Here is a 22,059-nt window from a genome sequence, read left to right on the forward strand (position 1 = left end):
GAACACCTCAGAATTCATTCGGCTGCTTCTCTCCTGTGTCACATCATCAATAAACACTAGTGTCCCAGTGCCACTGGCAGCCATGCACGCCAAAGCCATCACACTGCCTCCACCGTGTTTTACAGATGATGTGGTATGCTTTGGGTAATGAGCTGTTCCATGACTTCTCCATGCTTTTTTCTTTCCATCATTCTGGTAGAAGTTGATCTTTGTTTCATCTGTCCAAAGAATGTTTTTCCAGAACTGTGCTGGCTTTTTTAGATGTTCTTTAGCAAAGTCCAATCTAGCCTTTCTATTCTCGAGGCTTATGAGTGGCTTGCACCTTGCAGTGCACCCTCTGTATTTACTTTCATGCATTCTTCTCTTTATGGTAGACTTGGATATCGATACGCCTACCCCCTGGAGAGCATTGTTAACTTGGTTGGCTGTTGTGAAGGGGTTTCTCTTCACCATGGAAATGATTCTGCGATCATCCACCACTGTTGTCTTCCGTGGACGTTCAGGGGCCTCATGCATAACGGCGCGCGTAGAATTCGCACTATAACATGACGTAAGCACAAATGTAAGCCGAAATGTGCTTATGCACAGAAAATTCCAGATGCAGAAATCCGTGCATACTCCAACTTCCGTGTTCTTCCGCTACATAAATCCTGGTCAACGTGAAAACTAACACACATGCACGCACCTTCTGTTCCTCCCAGAATTACGCCTTTTTGAATATTCAAATCAATATAAATAGACCTTAAGCTTAGTTTTCTGTGAAAAGGCAATGGGAAAAGCGTGAGGGAAAATAGAAGAATTTCAGCGAATACCAAGTGGAGGCAAGGAAAAACGTAGTATTTGTTGGTTTATACAGTAGAATAAACAAGAAAAGGAAGTTGATCGAGTGACATAGCGTGTCGGGAGAAACAAGCTCAAGTTCACAATGTCGCACAGTGCCTGACATAAAAAAGAAGTCAGATATCAAAGTTGCTGTGAAAAGGCGAGACGTGGCCCACTGTCTGAGTGTCATATGGAAGCTTATTAGGGTACAGTGTGAAAAAAAGGCATAGAGTAGGAAAAAAGCACGAAATGTTAACTTCAATCTCGAAATACCCACTTTAATCATGTAGTTTATTTTGTCATTAAAGTAGAACATCATAAACTTCATTTTAAAATCATTTAATTTACTAGTTTCTCAAATCCCATCGTAACTAAAGTATCACGTTAAATGCTTTGTTTTGCATTTGTTCTTCTATGTTCTCTATGTGTGTGTGTCACTACGTGCTTCTGTTCTTTCTCTTTCTCCGACAGGACACAGAATCCATTACATTCGTGATATTACAGCTCTCTGAATAATTAAAATACTGAGATGTATATGTGATGTCATTTTCATGATGATTGGAATGAAAGCATGTTATTAAGAACACGATGGCGCAGTGATTGTTCATGTCTCATACAAGATGCTGCTGCGCCATGTGCGACCTTCAATGAAATACTTTATTGTAGCAGTCCTGTCTCTTTCAAACGTTCTAATCTCCAATTCCTATCCTTACTTTTCTTTCCCCAAATACCCAATTGCCACACAATCAGCTCTGTAATAGACGTTAAGTCATCTGTAAGCTTTCAACGACGACTCTTCAAAACTTTTAAGGAACATTGAAATATCTTCATAGTATGTGTTTAATTATTCTCTCCATCTGTCCTTCCAGTGTCGTGCCAGTCTCAGCAAATATACAGCACAATGCAGGAACAATACGCAAACTTGTTAGCGCTGCGGCACCGTGTCCTCACATGTTTAATTATTAACAATACAGATTATTTAAATGAAGTTAAAGTTTTATCTGTATAATATAATAAACATATTTTGCTGCATTTCATCTTACAAATGATATCGTCATCATATGTAAATACGCGCTTTATAAAGTGGCGCAGGTTATGCAATATTATAACTGTATTGCAAGTTTACAGTGAGGTAATTGTACTTATAAGTACAAACAGTTCTACAAGGAGCAATTGATTGAGTGCGTTTATAGTTTTTGAGATGAAAGTGTTTCTGAACCGCGAGGTCTGTACAGGAAAGGCTTTGAAATGTTTTGCTGTGGCTTTGGCAGCGTGGGCTTGATGCTGTAATACCGATAATTCTCTTTCCGATCAGCTGCTGCTGTGATTCCCCACTCAGATAGAGTGATATAAATACTCCGAGTGGTACAGTGAGAGTAATATGGAAAAAGATGATCCACTGTGGCAACCCTTAAAGGGAGCAGCTGAAAGAAGAAGAAGAAGAAGGTGCAGTGAAAGTAACAACGCTAAAGCAGGTATGGTATTTGGAATACTATGGCCATTCCCTGGATCATTATATTGTTACAAGTTAATCACAATCAGATGCATTACACTAATAAACAATATGCGGTTAGTTTCAGTGTAATGAAGAGTAACCACACAGGAACAGTAGCACTGCTTTGACGCTGGGTGTCGCCAGTCTGCAAAACCGAGCGGAGAACTTGCATACGACAAGGTATGAGGTACTGTGGAAAAGTGTGTGGCTTTACGCCAAGTGTAGGTTTTATACATCGCGATTTGAACGTGGAAAAAGTTCTTACGCAACATTTCTGTGCGTACGCACCATTTATACATGAGGCCCCAGGTCTTTTTCCATTGCTGAGTTCACCAGTGCTTGCTTTCTTTCTCAGGATGTACCAAACTGTAAATTTTGCCACTCGTAATATTGTAGCAATTTCTCGGATGGGTTTTTTCTGTTTTCGCAGCTTAAGGATGGCTTCTTTCACCTGCATGGAGAGCTCCATGTTGTCTGTTCACAGCAAAATCTTCCACATGCAAGCACCACACCTCAAATCAACTCCAGGCCTTTTATCTGCCTAATTGATAATGACATAACGACGGACTTGCCCACACCTGCCCATGAAATAGCCTTTGAGTGAATTGTCCAATTGCTTTTGAGCCCCTGAAATAAAGGGATTGTGTTAAAAAAATGCTTTAGTTGCCTCACATTTTTATGCAATCTTTTTGTTCAACCCCATGAATTAAAGCTCAAAGTCTGCACTTCAACTGAATCTGAGTTGTTTCATTTAAAATTCATTGTGGTAATGTACAGAACCAAAATTAGAAAAAAGTTGTCTCTGTCCAAATATTTATGGACCTAACTGTAGCTCAGCTCAGTTGGTGTGGCAGTATTAATTGAAGCAGCACCTCTGAATTACAGCTTTGCTCACTTAGGTCGCTATGGCAAAAAAGATGTCGGTTTACTGAGTATTTATTTCAGCTGATTAAGCTGTAAAGATGCTGGTTTTAGTAATTTCAGGGCTTTCGAGTATACTGCTGGTGTTACTGAAGGAGTCTCCCAGTCTCTCATACTGACCATTGATAGGCCTCCAAAATATAATGCATCATTTATTGAGGAATTCTCAGACTTAGTATCTATAATAATAACTGAATATGACAGGTTTCTAAATGTAGGAGATTTTATTTTTATGTGGACAACCAATGATACCCGAAAACAAGAGAATTCCCCAACTTACTGCACTCCTTTGATCTCAGTCTACAAAGTCAGTCAGCCCACACATAATAGAGGACACACAGTGGATTTAGTGATTTCAAAAGGATTAAAAGTCAACGTGAGGCAGGTCATGGATATCAGTAAATCAGACCACTTTTACATGCTATTTAATGTAGAAATAATAATAACTATAACTAATGAGAGGTGTATTGTTAGAAAACAGTATTTTGATACATCTGCAACTTCAATGCTTGCTAATATTCTAAACAATCAGCACAACTGCAGTACTGAACTTAGAAATACTAACAGTTTTGTTAAGGTGAGAGTTGCAGTTGACATAGTGGCCCTTGAAAAGACAGTTAAGAAATCCTCCATTACTATTATACCTTGAAAGGCCCAAAGAGTGTCTGATTTAAAGAGAACATGCTGGAGAGTTGAGGGAAAATGAAGAAAAACTAAACTTGATAGTCCACTATGAAATATTAAAGGCAAAAACAAACAAATATAACAAGGCAGTCATTTTTCTCTAAAATTATAAATAATAATGCAAGTAATCCAAAAGTTTAATTTTCAACTATTGATTGTCTTTTAAACCCAGCTCACTCAACAGAACGCCTCCTAAAAACTACTAATGAGACTTGTGAGGCTTTTGCTATATTTTTTAAAATACAAAACAAGTGATATTACAAATAATATAGTACATCCTCCCCAAAGTTAATCTAACTGAATCCCAGCATGCTCTTTTAAGCGAGTTAAATTCTTTCACTGGAATAGATCTACCCTTTTCTATGTAGAATAATTTCTCAACTGAATCCCTCCACCTATATCCTTGATCCAGTACTAACAGGCTTTTTTTAAAGAAGTCACTGAGGACCTAACTGATCATGTACTTGACATAGTGAACTCATTATTAGATATGGGGGTCTTCCCTGACTGTCTAAAGACTACAGTGGTTAAACCCCTGCTCAAGAAAAACACTACTGTCTTTGATCATTTTAGACCAATTTCTAACTTGCCTTTCATAAGTAAAATTTAAAAAAGGCAGTAATTAAGCAGCTTAATGATTACTTGAACAATCATTATATTCTTCATAAGTTTCATTCAACTACACTGGTTAAAGTAGTAAAAGATCTGTAAATTAATGCATACAGGGGCTGCATATCTGTTCTTTGTTTTCTTAGAATTGAGTGCAGCATTTGACACCATAGACCACACCATTCTTATAAACTGCCTTAGACAATTGGTGGACCTCTCCAGAAGCGTCTTAAATTGGTTTCAGTCTTACTTAACGAGTAGAAATTTCTTTGTTAGTTGTGATGATTGTACTTCAGAGATGCATGAAATTGTATGCAGTGTACGACAAGGATTTATTCTGGGTTTGCTGCTCTTTTCAGTTTACATTCTTCCATTAGGTCAGATTATCTCAAAACACAATGTGAATTACCACAACTACGCATATGACACACAGCTTTATTTATCTATAGTGCCTGATTACTCTGATGCTCTTGGCTTTCTGATCCAATTATCTTAGCAGTATTCTAAATGAATGTGTAGTAACTTTTGAAAACTAAATAAGGAAAATCTTAGTGATTGGCAAACATGGATATAGTGAGGGTATTATAAATAAACTTGATTCCTTATATTTAAAAATCAAGATGGAGGTATGCAATTTAGGGGTTATCATTGACTCTGACCTAAACTTTAAGTTACACATGAACCAGATTATGAGGACTGAATTTTTTTCACTTAACTTTACAAGACGCTGAAAAATTAATTTATGCTTTTGTTTTTAGTCGACTAGACTACAGTACAGTAATGCACTCCAAACATGACTACCTAAGAAAGACATCAGTCATTTGCAATTAGTACAGAATGCAGCAGTGAAAATATTAACTCGAAAAAGAAAATCTGAGCACATGTCACCAGTTTTAGCGTTGTTACATTGGTTACCCAAGTCATTCAGAATTGACCTTAAAATACTACTAATGGTTGATAAATCCTTACATAATCTTGTTCTGTCTTATGTTTGGGAATGCCTATCCCCCTATACTCCAAGTTGTAATCTTAGATCTTCAAATGGAGGGCTGCTTATAATTCCAAGAGCCAGGCTTAAAATAAGTGGTGAGGTGGCCTTTTGCCAGGCTAGTAATGTGGAAAATTTAAAGAACTGCTAAAAACCAATTTTTTGAATGTGTTTTTTCATAGCTACATTTCAGTTGAATTGCTAACAGACTGTGTGGGCATAAAATGATCATATTCTTCAGGGATCCACAATTTATACTAATCCCTATTATGCTCTTCTGCCTTTTCTGGTTCTTCTGTGGTGGCGATCTGCGTCACCATGCAGCCCCCTGAGATGATGGAATGAAGGCGAGTCAATGAGAGCAACTTCATCAGAATCCTATCATGTGAAGCATGAAAACAAAGAGGTTGATTTACGAACATTTATGTTAGGTAGAATGCCCATTGGGGGTTGGGCGGGCTTTTGGCCTTTAAACCTCTGAAGATTTTGGTTTTTTTTTTGTCCTGCTGGCCATTTGACCTTACCTTTTTTATTGTTATTTATTCTTTTACTAGCCATGTAAGCCCGGAGTCCTACAAGCTATTGAAATCATCAGAATATAAACTGAAATGTAGATATGTCAGGTGATTGAAATGAACTACTCTGGGCATCTCTCTCCTAGGAGGTTTTCTGCTTTCTTGGAGGTGGACCGATGGAGAAACCACATTGGGGTCATTATCTTCTCTGAGACACTAGAGGGAAGCCCCCCTGGGTTGCTACAGAACCACAGTTCCCCACAGGGCATGTTAGGAGTTGTAGTTTGGAGCAGCCCTGTCAGATTCCGTGGGCACTGCCAGGGGGTGCTGCAGCTACAGCTGAGCCCCTTGTGGCACCACTTCTGCCACATCCAGAAGTGCTGCTGGAAAATGGTCAAGAAACACCTGGGGCCTCATGCATAACGCCGTGCTATAACATGACATAAGCAGAAAAGCCGAAATGTGCTTATGCACAGAAAAATCCAGATGCATAAATCTGTGCGTTCGCCCACTTCCGCGTTCTTCTGCTCCATAAATCCCGATCAGCGTGAAAAGCAATGCACTGCCCCACCCCTTCTCCTCCCAGAATTATGCCTCTTTGAATATGCAAATCAATATAAATAGCCCTTAAGTTCAGCCTCCTGTGAAAAGACAATTTGAAAAGAACGGGGGAAAATATAAGAATTTCAGCGAATACCAAGTGGAGTTTGTTGGTTTAAACAGTTGTATAATCAACAAAATGAAGTTGATCAAGTGACATAGCGTGTCGGAATAAACTTGAAAGCTAAAGTTCACAAAGTTGCACAGTGGCCAACATAAAAAAGAAGTTGTCACATATCAAAGTCGCTGTGAAAAGGCGAGATGTAGCCCACCATCTGAGTGTCATATGAAAGCTTATTAGGGTACAGAGAAAAAAAAGGCACACAGTAGGAAAAAAGCACGAAATGTTAACTTCAATCTCGAAATTTCCACTTTAATCACATAGTTTATTTTGTCATTAAAGTAGAACATCATAAACTTCATCTTAAAATTGTTTAATTTGCTAGTTTCTCAAATCCCATGGTAACTAAAGTAGCATGTTAAATGCTTTGTTTTGTATTTGATCTTTTGCTCTGTGTGTGTGAATCACTATGCGCTTCCACTTTCTCTTTCTCCAACTGAACACAGAATCCATTACATTCGTGATATTACAGCTCTCTGAATAATTAAAATACTGAGATGTATACATGATATCTTTTTCATGATGATAGGAGTTAAAGCATGTCATTAAACAGGGGAACACGGTGCGTGATTGTGTGCGACCTTTGATGAAATTATTGTAACAGTACTGTCTCTTTCAAAAGTACTAATCTCCAATTCCTGTCCTTACTTTTCTTGCTCCAAATACCCATTCACCACACAATCAGCTCTGTAAGCTTACAACGACGATTCTTCAGAACTTTTAAGGAACATTGAAATATCTTCATAGTACGTGTTTAATTATTCTATCCGTCTATCCTTCCAGTGTCGCGCCAGCCTCAGTAAATATATAGCGCGAAGCAGGAACAATACGTGAACTTGCTAGCGCTGCGGCACCGTGTCCTCACATGTTTAATTATTAACAATACAAATTAGTTAAATAAAGTTAAAGTTTTATTTATATATTATAATCAACATATTTTGCTGCATTTCATCTTAAAAATTATATTGTCATCATATGTAAATACGCACTTTATAAAGTGGCGCAGGTTATGCAATATTATAACTGTAGTGCAAGTTTACAGTGTGGTGATTGTACTTATAAGTACAAAAAGTTCTACAAGGAGCAATTGATTGATTGCGTTTATAGTTCTTGGGATGAAACTGTTTCTGAACCGCGAGGTCCGTACAGGAAAGGCTTTGAAACGTTTTGCCGTGGCTGAGACAGCTTGTCCTTGAAGCTGTATACCTGATAATTCTCTTTCCGATCAGCTGCTGTTGTGATTCACACTCAGATACAGTGATATAAATACTCCGAGTGGTGCAGTGAGAGTAATATGGAAAAAGATAATCCACTGTGGCAACTCCTAACGGGAGGAGCTGAAAGAAGAAAAAAATGGTGCAGTGAGAGTAACAACGCTAAAGCAGTTATGGTATTTGGAATACTATGGCTGTTCCCTCTACCATTATATTGTTACAAGTTAATTACAATCAGATGCCTTACACTAATAAACAATATGTGGTTAGTTTCAGTGTATTTATAAAGCCGCGTCAGGAAAATAAGGTTTAACCACACAGGAACAGAAGCACTGCTTTGACGATGGGTGCCACCAGTCTGCAAAAACGAGCAGTGAAATTGTGTACGACCGGGTATGAGGTACCGCGGAAAAGTGTGTGGCTTTACGCCAAGTGTAGGTTTTATACATCGCGATTTGAACGTGGAAATATTCTTACACAACATTTCTGTGCGTACGCATCGTTTATACATGAGGCCCCTGGAGCCCTTCTGGGTGCACTATAAAAGGAGCCATTTCACCATTAATCAGAGAGCCAGAGTCTGGAGGTGGTGGAAAAAGCTTGTGTGGAGGAATAGAAACGACGAAGAAGAGACAGAGAGAGAGAGAGAGAGAGAGAGAGAGAAAGAAAGAAAGAAAGAAAGAAAGAAAGAAGGGCTATGTTGTGTTTGGTGCTTTTGAACAGTGCTTTGAAGTGGGGAGCAACAGAAAATGCTTCTCCCCTGAAGAATAAAATGTGTACTGTGGTGAACTTGTGTATCAGCCTGTTTCCATCGAGGCTGAGGGAGCTGTATCCCCTCTGGTGATCCACATTCTATTCATTCTGATTATGCAGTTGTTTAATATGTATTTAGTTATTAAAATTTGTAGATTTACATTTAATTTTGATGTTTTACTTTGAAATTACATTACAAAATAAAAATATTATTAAATCCACATAATCCAATTTTAGTGTGCTAGGAGAATAGAGAAAAGAAATCGAGCGACTTACAGTTATGACATGTTGCTCCAGTATAGCCAGTGCCTGAGCAATCACAGTGGAAGGTGCTCCATGACTGGGAACATTGGCCTCCATGCTCACAGTAGTTTGGCAGACACCTAGAAGAACAGACAAATATAAAATTTTAAACTGCAACAGTGAAGAGTGTAAAAAAAAATGTACAGATAATCTTCGAATAACATTGTAAAAATATACTCGAGTAAATTATATTCACAATACTAATTGCAAACCACTGATCAATATGAGGCAAAAGCCAAGGACTGCCATTTGATTTGCGGTTTCATAACACTTACTGCTGAGCTGCAGCTTACTTCTTTCTAGAAACATTTTCTACTTGTATATGAATTATTTTAACAGTAATATTACTTCTAACACTTTTTTGCAGTTGTTGAAGAGTCCATTAACCTACATATACAGCGGATTCAGAATTAAACTTACATTTCTTGAAGCAAGTAAAAATATGCCAAGAAGCTTAAATATACAAAGCTGAGTTTGAAAGAACTGGGATGTACGATACTGATCAACAAGCTTGTGTTCAAACAAAAACAGTCAAAGTATTTTGCTGTGAAAGTTAATAGTTGCAGTGATAAACGTTAAACTATCATGTTCAATATGTGCAGGATAAAGCTGTCAGCAGACTATGAATATCAGCTATTCCATTACTCCAGGTATGAATATTTATAACTATTGGATTAACATCTTTACAACTTAAAGCAGCTCCTGAATACAAAGCTTTATAAATTCCCAAAACTGAAATCAGCAGCAACAGCTTATATTGTAGAGTTGAAAATCTGTCAAAACATGACAGATTTCATGAGGCATTAAACGATCGATCAACAGGCCGGTCTGTCTGATGCACTGTTTATGAACTGATTACTGGAATTTGCTCTTTGAGATGATGCTTGGATTTTCAGTAGGCACTAGATATCATGAAATGATTACAAATTACAGTATATTGATGCACACATGTGTGGGCTTGGGTCCAACACTTAGTTTCATTCACAAATTGAAAGTTTTTTTTTATTATTTTTTTAAACAATGATCCCTTTTTTAATTAAATGTTGTTAGTTGCAAAGTCTTATTAAAGATAAGATTTGATACCTTTGTCTTGAGGTGGGTATGCATTTAATTTTGATTACTGTTTGAATTAATATACTACATATTTTATTGGCGGCACGGTGACACTGCTGCCTCGCAGTAAGGAGACCTGGGTTCGCTGGATAATGGATGGATGGATATATTTTATATGAAACTGTAAAAAAAAATAATTTTATTTATGATTAAGTGTATATATACAACATAATAAATATAAATTGTTAATATGTTATTGAATAAGATAGGAGGATGCGTCAAAAAGTTTGGAGTAGCAGAAGCAACTTTTGCAGATGGCTAAAATAAAAAATGAATAAGTACTGTGAGTGTCACAGTAATATATCTTCTTGGCCATCTTTAAACAACCAAGTCCGTCTTAAAATGAACATGGAAACTAATCTTGCAGGGAGGGAAAGGGGCGTGGCTAGAAGTGGTATAAGATGCAGTCATTGGTCCTTTCTCAGGTCTTGGTCTTTGTGGCTGATGGTGGAATAGAAAAATGGATGTGTAACGGTGTTACCTCCAAAATCCTAGTTGTTTCTCTTAAACCAGTCCCAATAAGAGGTGCACTGTACTCATGAGTATGAGACAAATTTTAAAAATACCAGAAAACATAAATATTGATGTGTGGTGTTTGTAAATGAAGTATTTTTATATATATCATAGTAAAAGTGACTTTATATAATTGTTTGAATGATCAAACAAACTACTTTGACTTTTGGAAAAGGATCAAACATCTGAAGATATTTAGGATAAATGATCTTCATTTTTTTTCCTGGAAAATACGAGCCTCTAGTAAGGCCTATGTAGAAGAAAGATGGAAGCTTAGTACTGTCAGGTGTCGATTTATGGCCAACTGAGTTGAGGTAATACCCACTTAAGGCTGAGGGCCATAGGAAAGAAATGGTGTAATAATGTTCTAGAAATTGTCAAAACCAGCAGCAGTAATAAATCTTTCATTATTAATATTATTATTATTATTATTATTATTATTATTATTATTATTATTTCACAGGGTCTCATACATTTGTCTGTCTCTTGGAGGGCCATATAAGGTTTGTTTTTTTGCCATGACTCCATGTGGCTAATTCTTACAGTATGTATTAGGTCCACACCACCTTCCTTACACAAGTGTTTCTCAACTTTTAAGGTTCCACACCCTGCTTTTACCTTTTTAAATTTATTAACGACCCACTAACAACCCTCCCCCTAGGTAAAACGGGTACAATTGCGGTCCCCTTGCTGAAATGAGTTCACTTATAAACAAAGAAACATATTGTGCAGCACTACCAAACGTTTAGGCAACCCACGATTATCCAATGATGGTGAGCCATGATGGTACAATATAACAGTTGAGAGACATTGCCTTACATGCCCTTACAAACCAGTCAGTTTGTGTTACTCTGTACTGGCAGTTAAAGTACCCTCACCAGTGACCCACATTTGACCCACAGAGCCTCTGTTGCAATGGACTATTGATGTAGAACTGGAAATATAACAGAGTATAAAAAGATATAATCAGCCTGATAGGTGGTATACAAACTGACTGAGGCTCTGTTTAAACAATTCTGCATGATACTATTAACTACAAGTACACATTTCTCCTACTTACTGTTGACCTCTCACTTTCTAATTAGCTTAAAAAAATTTGCAAGGTATCCTTCCACTTCACAGAGCCCTGGAATACAGTGCTTCACCTCCTGACCTCCCCCTCTTCCCTCCACTCCTATTCCTCTATCCCCTTTCAGCATTACTAAGCAGTCTTTGCTCCTCTGAGGAAAGAACTCCACAAAGCACCTGATCCAAATAATACCTCTCCTTTCACAGTTAAACACACTGTGTTCACAAGCTGGCACATTTGGTTCTTAGCTTACGGCAACATTCCCGCCTGTTTTAAGATATCAACAATTTTCTCAGTTCCACAGAAGTGTAAGATTTTCTGCCTTTATAATTACAGACCACAGCATTTACCTCTGTGATAATGAAATCATTTGAGCATCTGATTGTGAAGTATCTCAAGTCTGGCACTGATTTTCTTTTCGACCACTTCAGACCTCTTACAATGTCAACAGGTAAATAGTAGCCACTGTTAATATGGCTCTCATTGCTTAGCATTCAGTACTTATGTCAGAAATATATTAATGGTCTTTAGTTCTTTACGTGATATCATAAGGTCTCCACTGATATCTCCTACTGACAAACTACGATTTTCCTTTGGATCTCTGAACTTCTTAATAACAGAAACTAAACTGTTTACATGGCGAGACTTCAGCATGGGCACAACATTTCTTCTCCACTGGTTTTCCTGTAGCCATGCCATGACTATACCTTCATACATCCATCTGTTATTTCACTGAAGACTACCAAAGGCAAATGTACATAACCGGATTGTAGAAGAGGACAAAGTGCCCCATTCAAGACAGGTGGATTGACTTTTCTCAAGTGTATTCTAAACTATCCAGCCATTAACACTCTACAATAAATATGAATGAAACATATTTTTTAATGAACAGTTGCTTATAAATGGGTTGGACCATTTTTATTTTTCTGTTTATATGTTCACTTACAAAACCCGCTATATCCTAACTAAAGGGTCACGGGGTTCTGCTGGAGCCAATCCCAGCCAACACAGGGCACAAGGCAGGAAACAAACCCTGTGTAATAGGCACATTAAGAACCTAAGCTTAGAGAATGTTATTCTATAATGCATGAATAAAAGACTAAACTTGTTCTTCTGATCATCTTTCTAAACTGCCTGGGGTCTACCGATAAGAAAGGAGAGGAAGTATTTTAACCACAGGTACAGTTAACTCTGGTTTATCCCGACAATGACCACAAGGAGAGCTGCAGGATACAAGTACTTCTCCGTGACTGGCTGTTAAGTGTGCTTAACAGGGTTAGAGTCAAATGTTTGGGATGTTCGGGTCAAGTCCTAAGCTGAGGATAGTGTCACCATTGGACACTTCAATGACAAAACACAGACATTGGGTAACATATGAACTCCAGAATTTGAAGCCAGCAAAAATTAGAAAAAAATAAATTATTGCATCAAGAATCATCTCTTTCAGTGTATGGCAGCCTTTTATCAGTACTGTCCCTTCTGAGCTCCATCAAGTTCAAGAAGCAGTAAGCTTTCTGTTTACTCTAGCAGCCTTAGCAAAGCTACTTTCTATTATACTTTTCTTTATTTTTCATGGTTTAGAATAATGCTGTTCACCATTTTTTCCAGCGTTGGTAAAATATGCCCTTAATAACTAATGTGTAGTTTCATACTCTTGTACCATACCAAATGTGCTGCCTATATGGACATGGAAAGGTTAATGCACTGCTGGCTTTTGTCTTCATAACAAAGACATCCAGATCATATTAAAATTTTCCTGCTACAGTATATACCATAAAAGAATTTAAATCAGTTTATTTTTAGTAAAATATTTCATACTTCACAAGTGAAGAATTAATAAACAAAACATAAGTTGATTTTAACTGAAATCAGAAAAGCTTTAGCACTTTAAGCTCATTTGAAATTAGCTGAGGATGTTATGCAGGTCACACATGGATCCATTTTCTAAACTTGTTTTTTACAGATCATTGACATAAACAGTCTACAATTATCATTGTGCCTATAATTAAAGGAGAACAACCTACCCTGGCATTGCAGGGCACAATCTCCTTCATTCAGGACCATTGCTAAGTGACCAGTCATCCTGACAGCAAGTCTTTAGACTGTGACAGGAACCCCTTAGATAGGGCAATAATTATTTAATATAATTGTTTTTGAATACGCTTGTATGAATAAGATGTGTTGCATGTTGATTAGCACATACAAGTAAGAATTTCACTGTGCTCTGTACACTTGACCCTATAGTAACCTATTAAACCTTACAGAAACTCAATACCTCATAATGGATGTGGCTTTTTGGTAACATTAGTCAATTAAGGTTTGGGTATAAAACTGGATGTTCTTACATCACAAGAAGTTCTGAAATAGAGGAAGGGAAGTAAAGTGAGGAAGAAAGGAATTAGCAATTGTCTATTGAACTTCTTACTAGAAATCCCCATACTGTCATTGATATCTTCCTTTTAAGAGCCAGAGAGAATCAAATCTGTCTAAGACCCACTCAGTCAGATTAGGGTTTTTATTCTTGCTTACTTCTAATAATAAAAGAAATGAGAACAAAATGTTTTCTATGAATTTTACTGCTTAACAATCTAATCTAATTAAATTTGTAATGAAGTACATTGTTGTCATTTTAGTTTGCAGTTTTACAAAAGCTTAACATGAAAACCTCCAGAGGATGATCCCTAAGTAGTACATTGTACAAATCTTTCAGCTGTAATATTCTCTACACTTTGAAACTAAAATCTGTCTTGAGTATTCTCGGAGACCTCCATCCAGGAGTTAGTCATAAATGTCTTCACTGGCAGATTTCTAGATAGATAGATAGATAGATAGATAGATAGATAGATAGATAGATAGATAGATACTTTATTTTTATTTTCCCGAGGGGAAATTCACAATGTGAAATTCTGGCAGTGGTTCCTCAAAATCTGTTAATATTGGCAATAAATAAAGTAATTGGCAGTTCAGCAAAATAAATACTCAAAGAAGAAATAAAAAGGAATTATGACCCATCAGAAACAGAACACAACGCAGTGGAGAACTGTCAGATTTTCATTTTAACACTTAACCCCCATCCTGGCACAATTGCCTTCACATCGGCTATTACTGTGCATTAATATTATGGGGCCTCTTCCTCTGATCCTTTGCCATTGTCAACAGTAGTGTCATTTATAATGTCTGTCATTAACAGAGGAGTAATTCTGACTCAGTGGTGTTGAATTTAAGAAATGGCAATTATTCAGTTTGAGCCTAAAATTAAAGAAATATTAATTTGACAGAATTTCAAAACCAGTTCCTCTGAAATCATAACTGTGTTGACCTTTCGGGCAGTTTGATAGTTACAGGGATACACAAGCATTAGGGAGTCCTTAGCTCAGTACCCCCTATGACCCTACATCTTTTAGTAACTGTCACTGATGCACCTAAAATGTTATGCGTGCATTTGTTTGTTTGCAGTCCAACAGACTGGTGTTCTTGTCAAATTTCCTATGGCTACTAGTCTTAAGTTAGAATGGAAACTCCTTGCTGACGAACAGTAATGATCAACTGATATTCAGAGAAGAATACATTTCAGTAAGCTTCAGTATAAATTTGGCATTTGGGAAGAGACTTACAATAAAGTATATACTGGCAAACAGAGGGCAGTACATGGGGTTGACTCGGGAGTTTGAACACATTACAGATGGAGTCCACATGATTGGCAAGTACTTGGACTTTATCTTCCAATCCATTAGGTGGCAACAACACCATCTGACAGTAGATGATGTAGAATTTCTGTAAATATTCAAATTGTTTTTTCACTTCCATTATTTTATTTCATCATTAATGCTTATGTTTTTCTCTGCCATTTGTTTGTCATGGGCACCGTCATTTCGGGACTCTTTCAGTTTCAATAACTATTTTATGCTAGGCCGTCATGTCAGGAAGTAGCATGTTATGATATCATTTTCCTATAACTTTTTAAGATTGTGACATGCTCTTCCTGGAGTTTAAGTTTTGGATTCAAAACAAATTACCTGCTGTGGCAATTAAAGGACTTTATGGCAACGACTTTTAATTCCCTCAAAGCAGTACACCTGGCCTACCTACTTGGAGACCCTCAAGACTATAGACCCATCCTTCATCAAAGAAAGGATGCTGGCTACTACCTGTGGTAAGTGCCACATGAACAAGGCTTTGACTCTAGTTTCAGGTGGCAAGTGGGGCTGCAAAGGTGAAGGGAGGGGGTTATGTATGGACAAAAAGTTAATCAAGTGTGGTTTGTTGAAGTAAGCAGTTATGAATTTAGGCTTTGGCTTCTTGAGATACTACTCATTTAAGTTCTGGATAATTTTGAGTAATGCTTCTGGAGGTTTATATTTTTGTATCATTCTGACAGTGACATCACTATGGCACTGTTCTAACTCGTTTAGGAAGTTGCAGTATAGAAAGAAAAATGGAATGATGTTGTGTTAATATAAACTTGTCAAAGTCAAAACTGAGTGAGTGAGAACTGAGCAAACTTGAATATGAAAAAATAACCATAGTAATGATAATGAATGAGAGTAAAAACCAGGGGTTCAAAAGTTAACTGAGTTAAAATATAGGCCAAAGATTGTGGTAAATGGGAGAATAAAGAGTTTATAAGCACAGATCAAAATTAGATTCAAAGAAAATAGTACTAGGCTGTTTAGGTTGTATCCAGAAACATGGACAACCAGGGACACAATTGCGATGTCACATGGTATACACTCCTAGTTGTTCTACATAGCAACCACTAGCAATAACAGACTTTGATTGCCTCAGAATTTTGGCATGTATACAAAAACAGAATGACATTGAGGGAAAACACAAAAAAAAAATTAACATAAGTCTGTACTATTTGCACAAGGAGACAGCAGTTTAAGAAGAAAATGGAAATAGAAGATGACACAAAGAAACTTGGTCAGAAAACAGAGCTGTACATAGGGCCTTGGGGTGTGGGTAAGTCAGGGGGTGCGGGTATGGATCCCGTTTCCGCAGTCCTGTGGCAGCCTACACCCCAATTTTATTTGCACATTAAACACTTCCACAAAAAACATTCCACACAAATGCACACTTAGGGCCTTGGGAGTGGGCACACTCAACGGCATCCGGTGGGGGGAAATTTCAGCCTCACTCTGAGTGCCGGTGTCCACTTCCAATTTTAAACTGCACCTAGTCACGGAGAGTTTTGGGGGGGAGGTGGGGCTGTGTGTTGGCATCAGCTGGTGTAGGCCACATGGTGCCGGCACTGCCTGCGCCCCCCCAACCACAAAATGCACCTTATCAGCACACACCAACAATACATTAGAGCAGGCGGAGGGAGACTAGAGGTCTTATCACACTTCTGTTCTCAGTTAGCTGCCCGGGGCTGGAGGCTAGGAGTGGGAGCTGGCCGTCTGCCTGTGGTCTGGAGTGGTGGGTTGCTTTGCTCTACGTTGGATGGGGGTGCCTGCTCACTATTACCCCTGCGGAACGGGGCTAACTCTGTCGTCCAGGAATGGCTGTACCTCAGGTACGGCAGCACCGGGACCAGAGTTAGGTAGGGTGTGTGTGGGGAGTGTGTCTTGGGTTGTATGTGTATGTGAGAGCATGAGGGAGGGAGTGTATGACTGTGTTTGTGTGTGACTGGATATGTCAGGTGGGGTTTTGGACTCCTCCCCTCTCCTGGGACATCTGGCAATGCTACATCATCTTCGCCTACCCTCCCCCTGCCTTAAGCATCTGTCTGGTCGCTCCCAGTGGCTGCCTGGTGGGATCTGGTTCCCTGGGCTCTGTTGGATCCTCGGCGGGGTGGGTCGCCCTCGGGTCCCGGGCTGCTGGGTTCCGGGCCCAGCCGACTCGGGGGAGAGCGGCTGCGGGCGGGCCTGAGGGCTTGCCGTTGATATCTCCCGGGACTCTGCCAGCTGCTGGTTGTGACCCCCGGGGTGATCCTCTGCGCCTCTCGGGTGGGGGTTGGGGCTTCTCTGGTGACGGCCTCCCTGGGGTCTCCGCGCTCTGGGGTGACCTCTGGATCTCTGGGCTTGGAACTCCCTCCATCTTCCGCACGTTTTGGGGGCAGGTCTGTGGCCCTTCACACTCACTATTGGATGCTCCTATAGAGAAACCTTACACATACAAGCGTGCGTACACACACAGGTGCTCACATGGTGATTTCATAAGTATGACTTGGACATCTTCAGCACATGATCTAAGGTTGTGGTGGCCTTAAATGCCTCAGTAATAATTACTGTATGATTGTCAGCAAACATTTTTACTTTTATATATCTTCATGTAGCTGATGCAGCAATGTTTTTGTCTTGTGGTTTTTTTTTTCCCCTCTCTTTCTGCAGGTCTAGAAGCGGATTCTGGTTCATTTATTGTTTATTCTATACGAAACCCCCTCCCCCTTTACCTCCATCTCTTCCTTCTCTCTCTTCTTTTTCTTTCACTTTTGTCTCCGTGTCCAGTTCGAATCTTAAAAACATCTAAAAATATTTTTTAATAAAGTTTTGGTATCAGGCGTGACGTCAGCAGAAGCTGTAACGCTCCACCTGAGAGAAAAACTGTAAGGCTAGTCGCCAGCATTCAGACATCAATTCTAATTGCTTCACAGCCGAACAGGACACGGTAAAAAAAAAAAAAGAAAACAGAGCTGTAATTCATAAGACAAAAAGGGTATACATAACCAGAGCCAAGAAACATGAGATGTAAACTGTAATCACAGGCCAGAATAAAACGTTGTAACCAGTAAAATCAAATACATTGGCCATGTATATAATAAAGACATCTATTGCTGGTCATATGATTAGGGTAGCATTGTGTTGCTGGATTGCAGGACATGTCTCTGAACATACATCTGGTGATCTAAATAAAAAGTGAAGTCTTTTTTCCTCTTTTTTTCTTTCTTCCTCTTGACTTAGAGGAAGACAACAATCTTCTAAGAAGATTTTAGTGTTAGGACCTGTGCTTTGCATTCTGAAATTTGAATTTGGTTTTGACTTTTAGTTTTCTCTTTATTGATTACCTGTGCTCTGACCTTTTTGTGTGGCTCTTAACTTAGGTTTTGTCTCTATCTCACGGCACCTCGCTTCCTTTTTAAATGCTTTTGGCTCTCTCTTTTTTGTTATAGAGTGGCCATAACATAGGAAAGTCTAAGGTAGATTTAGATAGCATCTGTCTCCTTAATTTAATTTGCATTATACTTTTATGTTTCTCCTTTGTTCATGCCCTGTATATGTTATTCTGTAACCCATCTAACATTTTTGCTTTGGCATCTTTCTGGGATTGGAGGATAAAATGTTATAATATAATCACTTTTTTCTACTCATTAATCTGTTCAGTTTACTTTAAGCTGTCAAAATTATATTTCAAGAATAAATGTGTAATGTCAATGTTAAAAATGAACATAGCAACTGAAGTATCTGCTGCGATTGGGCAGTTGGTACGGAATGACCCACTTGTTGCTTCCGGAACGACCATTAGGTTTGACAGTTTTGTGCTTAATGAAATGAGTGAATTGTAGGGAATGTGTTATTCAGACTGGCATGGCTTTGATTGGAGACTATGAAATCATTCTGTGTAGACCCTATATTGGGATTATGTGGATTCATTTTGGCAAAAAATGCACAAAAATTTGCACAGTGCAAATGTTAAACTCATAAACATAAACAGGAACTGTGTAAAAATGTCAAATAGGCTATCAAATTCTGTTTTTGTTGCATTTTGTCTCATTCAGAGATGACCTCATAAATGGTGGTGTTTTTGCATTAAGGGCCAATGGGGCACAGGAAAATAAATAATAAGCTTCACTCACGAATTGAACTTATTTTTAGCATGTGTATATCAACTACTTAAGCAATGTTGTCATTGTAAGTGCAATATAATTACTTTTTAATTAAAACACAGCTTCTTGTAATAAGTGAAATTTCTTCATGCTGGGTGCTTTCAGCCTTTTTCCAGCTGAGAGACAGGACCAGTTGGCTCTGCAGTGTTCTCTATACCCTTGGTTGTGTTTGCACATGTGCAATCTGAACATTTCAGTTTATTGATGAGGCTTGAAAGTCATTGGCCTTTTAAAATGAGAATCACAGGTTGTTGTTGTTTTATTTTAAATTTTACATTTGCACTTCTAGAGTTTGCTTTTTTCCAGTTGAGGTCAGGTAGAACAGAGCAGCAAAGAAGTAGAAAAAGTCCAGTACCATTTGGTCCAGTCATTTGAAATAAAACAAAGAAAATGCGTCATTCACAAGACATTATGCTGCATATTTATTTTCACACACCGCTGAAGAGGACCGTTCTGAATTAGTAAGAAAACATTTCGGAAGCCTATATGTGTTCCTTCCACTTCATAGAATCGAAGCCAACAGTATGATTATTGTGTTTCAAAGAGATACAGAATCTTAGTGTGGAAAGAATCACTGTGTATCTAGAAAATAATTTTTAAAATTGTTTGCTGGCCATTATACAAATGCCTGGCAGCATTGTGGCATGTGTAGTCTGCATGTTCTTTTCACATTATTATGACTTGCCCTTCTTCACCTCAGAGGTATTCAGTTCTAAACTTGAACTGCCAATGTTTCAATTTAAGCAGTTCATGGCTGATAGATTTTCCTTAGCTGTGGGTGGTTGCAAGGCTCTCACTTTCCTTAGCATTTAAATCTGCGTGGCTGTATTTTGGCAGATGATGACAATGTCATGAGTGTGTGAAGTTGTTGCATATTTCACCAGTCATTACAAAAGAAGGATAGATAGGGAAGGTTAATGTTACAGAAGGTGGAACATGTATTGGAAAATTGTAATGGAAGTTTCATGCCAAAAATTTTACTACTAAATAAGGAGGTGATGGTAAGCAAAAGTCTTCATTCTCTACATTTCAAAATACCATTTTGACTTTAATTTTGACACTTATGAAATTACCTTCGAGGATACGATCAAAATGTTGAGATTAAAGGTGAAGGTTTGGCCCTAATATGGCCCTAATATGTTTCCATACAGTATCTTCCTGACATCTGTCAGCTGCGAGAAGATAGTCCAGACATAACCAGATGGACACTAGCAGTTCTTAAACACACACGTTTATTTACACAAGTGTCTCCAATCACAAGTCCCGTACACCCACAGTGCTCCAGCACCAAGCACCCCTTGTACTCCTGGGCCTCTTTCTGGTCCTCCTTAGGCCGCCTTTCCTCCTCACTCCTGAGCACTGCCTACTTCCACCCGACTCTATCTCTTTGACTGTAGGAAAGCGGCCCCTTTTAAAATCACCCGGATGTGCTCCATGTGCTCGCTGATGTTCTTCCGGCGACAGTTCCTGGTGTGGCGAGCACCTGGAAGCACTCCGGGCATCCCTGGAAGGTCCTTCCTCCACCTTCCCAGGTGTGGTGGAAGTGCAGATCTCCAGAGCTCTATGAGGCTTGGGACTCCCCTGGCCGTAGCCACGGGCCCCAACGAGCCTCCACGCTCCATCCACGTGGTCCCTTCACTATCCAGGGCTGTTGCCCCATCGTGGCCTGGGGGATGTATATATTGCCTCCCGGTCCTTCCAGACATTCTGGCTGGGTCTGACCCGAAGCCAGAAGTCACAGAGTGCTGCATTTTCTAATACCATATATCTTTATTTTGAACATTGCAGTGTTCAGTTATTAAATATGATGCCATTTTGTGATCGTGTTGGCCTTGTAATGGGTGTTGTAATAATACATGTTCTTAAAGGCACTACAAAATATAAAGCCTAAGAAATCTGATTGATTGAATGCTTAAACAATTGGTCATGTAACAATGCATTAAACATTTTTTCATGCCAACATGTACTTTAAGCTGCTTTTTCCAATACACAAACATAGTGGGTCGGAGCACATCGAGGGACTGCTGGGTGTCCTTTGAAGGAAACACACACACACACACACACGATCATGCAGGGCTAATGTAAATGTATTAGTCAATCCTGCACAGATATGGAAGGACAGAGGATTAATTGGGAGAAGCCCTATATGGATGCAGGGAGAATGTGCAAATTCCATGTAGACTGTGACTCGACTTTGACCCCAGAATCTTGGAGTGATGAAGCTTTAGTGCTAACCATTACTATGCCATGCTGCCCACTGAGGTTTCTTCAAGTATTTAAATAACAGCATGCTGCATATTGACAATCTCACATTCCTTTTAAAACCACAGAAATAAAAGTACAGGCTGTTCTGTTCATCTTAAATTCTAACATATTAGGATCCTTACCGTAAGTCAATTTGTACACATTTCCTGGACTCAGAAACTTATGTTGCATTTTGCAACAAATGCAGGTCACTGAATAGTTTAAAGTTAATTAAAGTGAATAGGCTAGATCAGCCAGAGTTATGTACAT

At 38.7% G+C, this 22,059-nt stretch overlaps 1 protein-coding gene across 1 annotated transcript in view; it reads right to left on the bottom strand.

Moving 5' to 3' along the window:
- The window catches only part of LOC120531252 (contactin-associated protein-like 5), a 558,720-nt gene that overhangs the window by 205,180 nt on the left and 331,481 nt on the right, over positions 1-22,059 (bottom strand). Inside the window, exon 11 of the mRNA XM_039756501.1 lies at positions 8,999-9,105. Within this exon, the coding sequence (XP_039612435.1) occupies positions 8,999-9,105 (107 nt within the window). The remainder of the gene's footprint in view (positions 1-8,998; positions 9,106-22,059) is intronic.

Source organism: Polypterus senegalus, chromosome 6 (genome assembly GCF_016835505.1).
Source record: "Polypterus senegalus isolate Bchr_013 chromosome 6, ASM1683550v1, whole genome shotgun sequence".
In the NCBI taxonomy this organism is placed as follows: Eukaryota; Metazoa; Chordata; class Cladistia; order Polypteriformes; family Polypteridae; genus Polypterus; species Polypterus senegalus.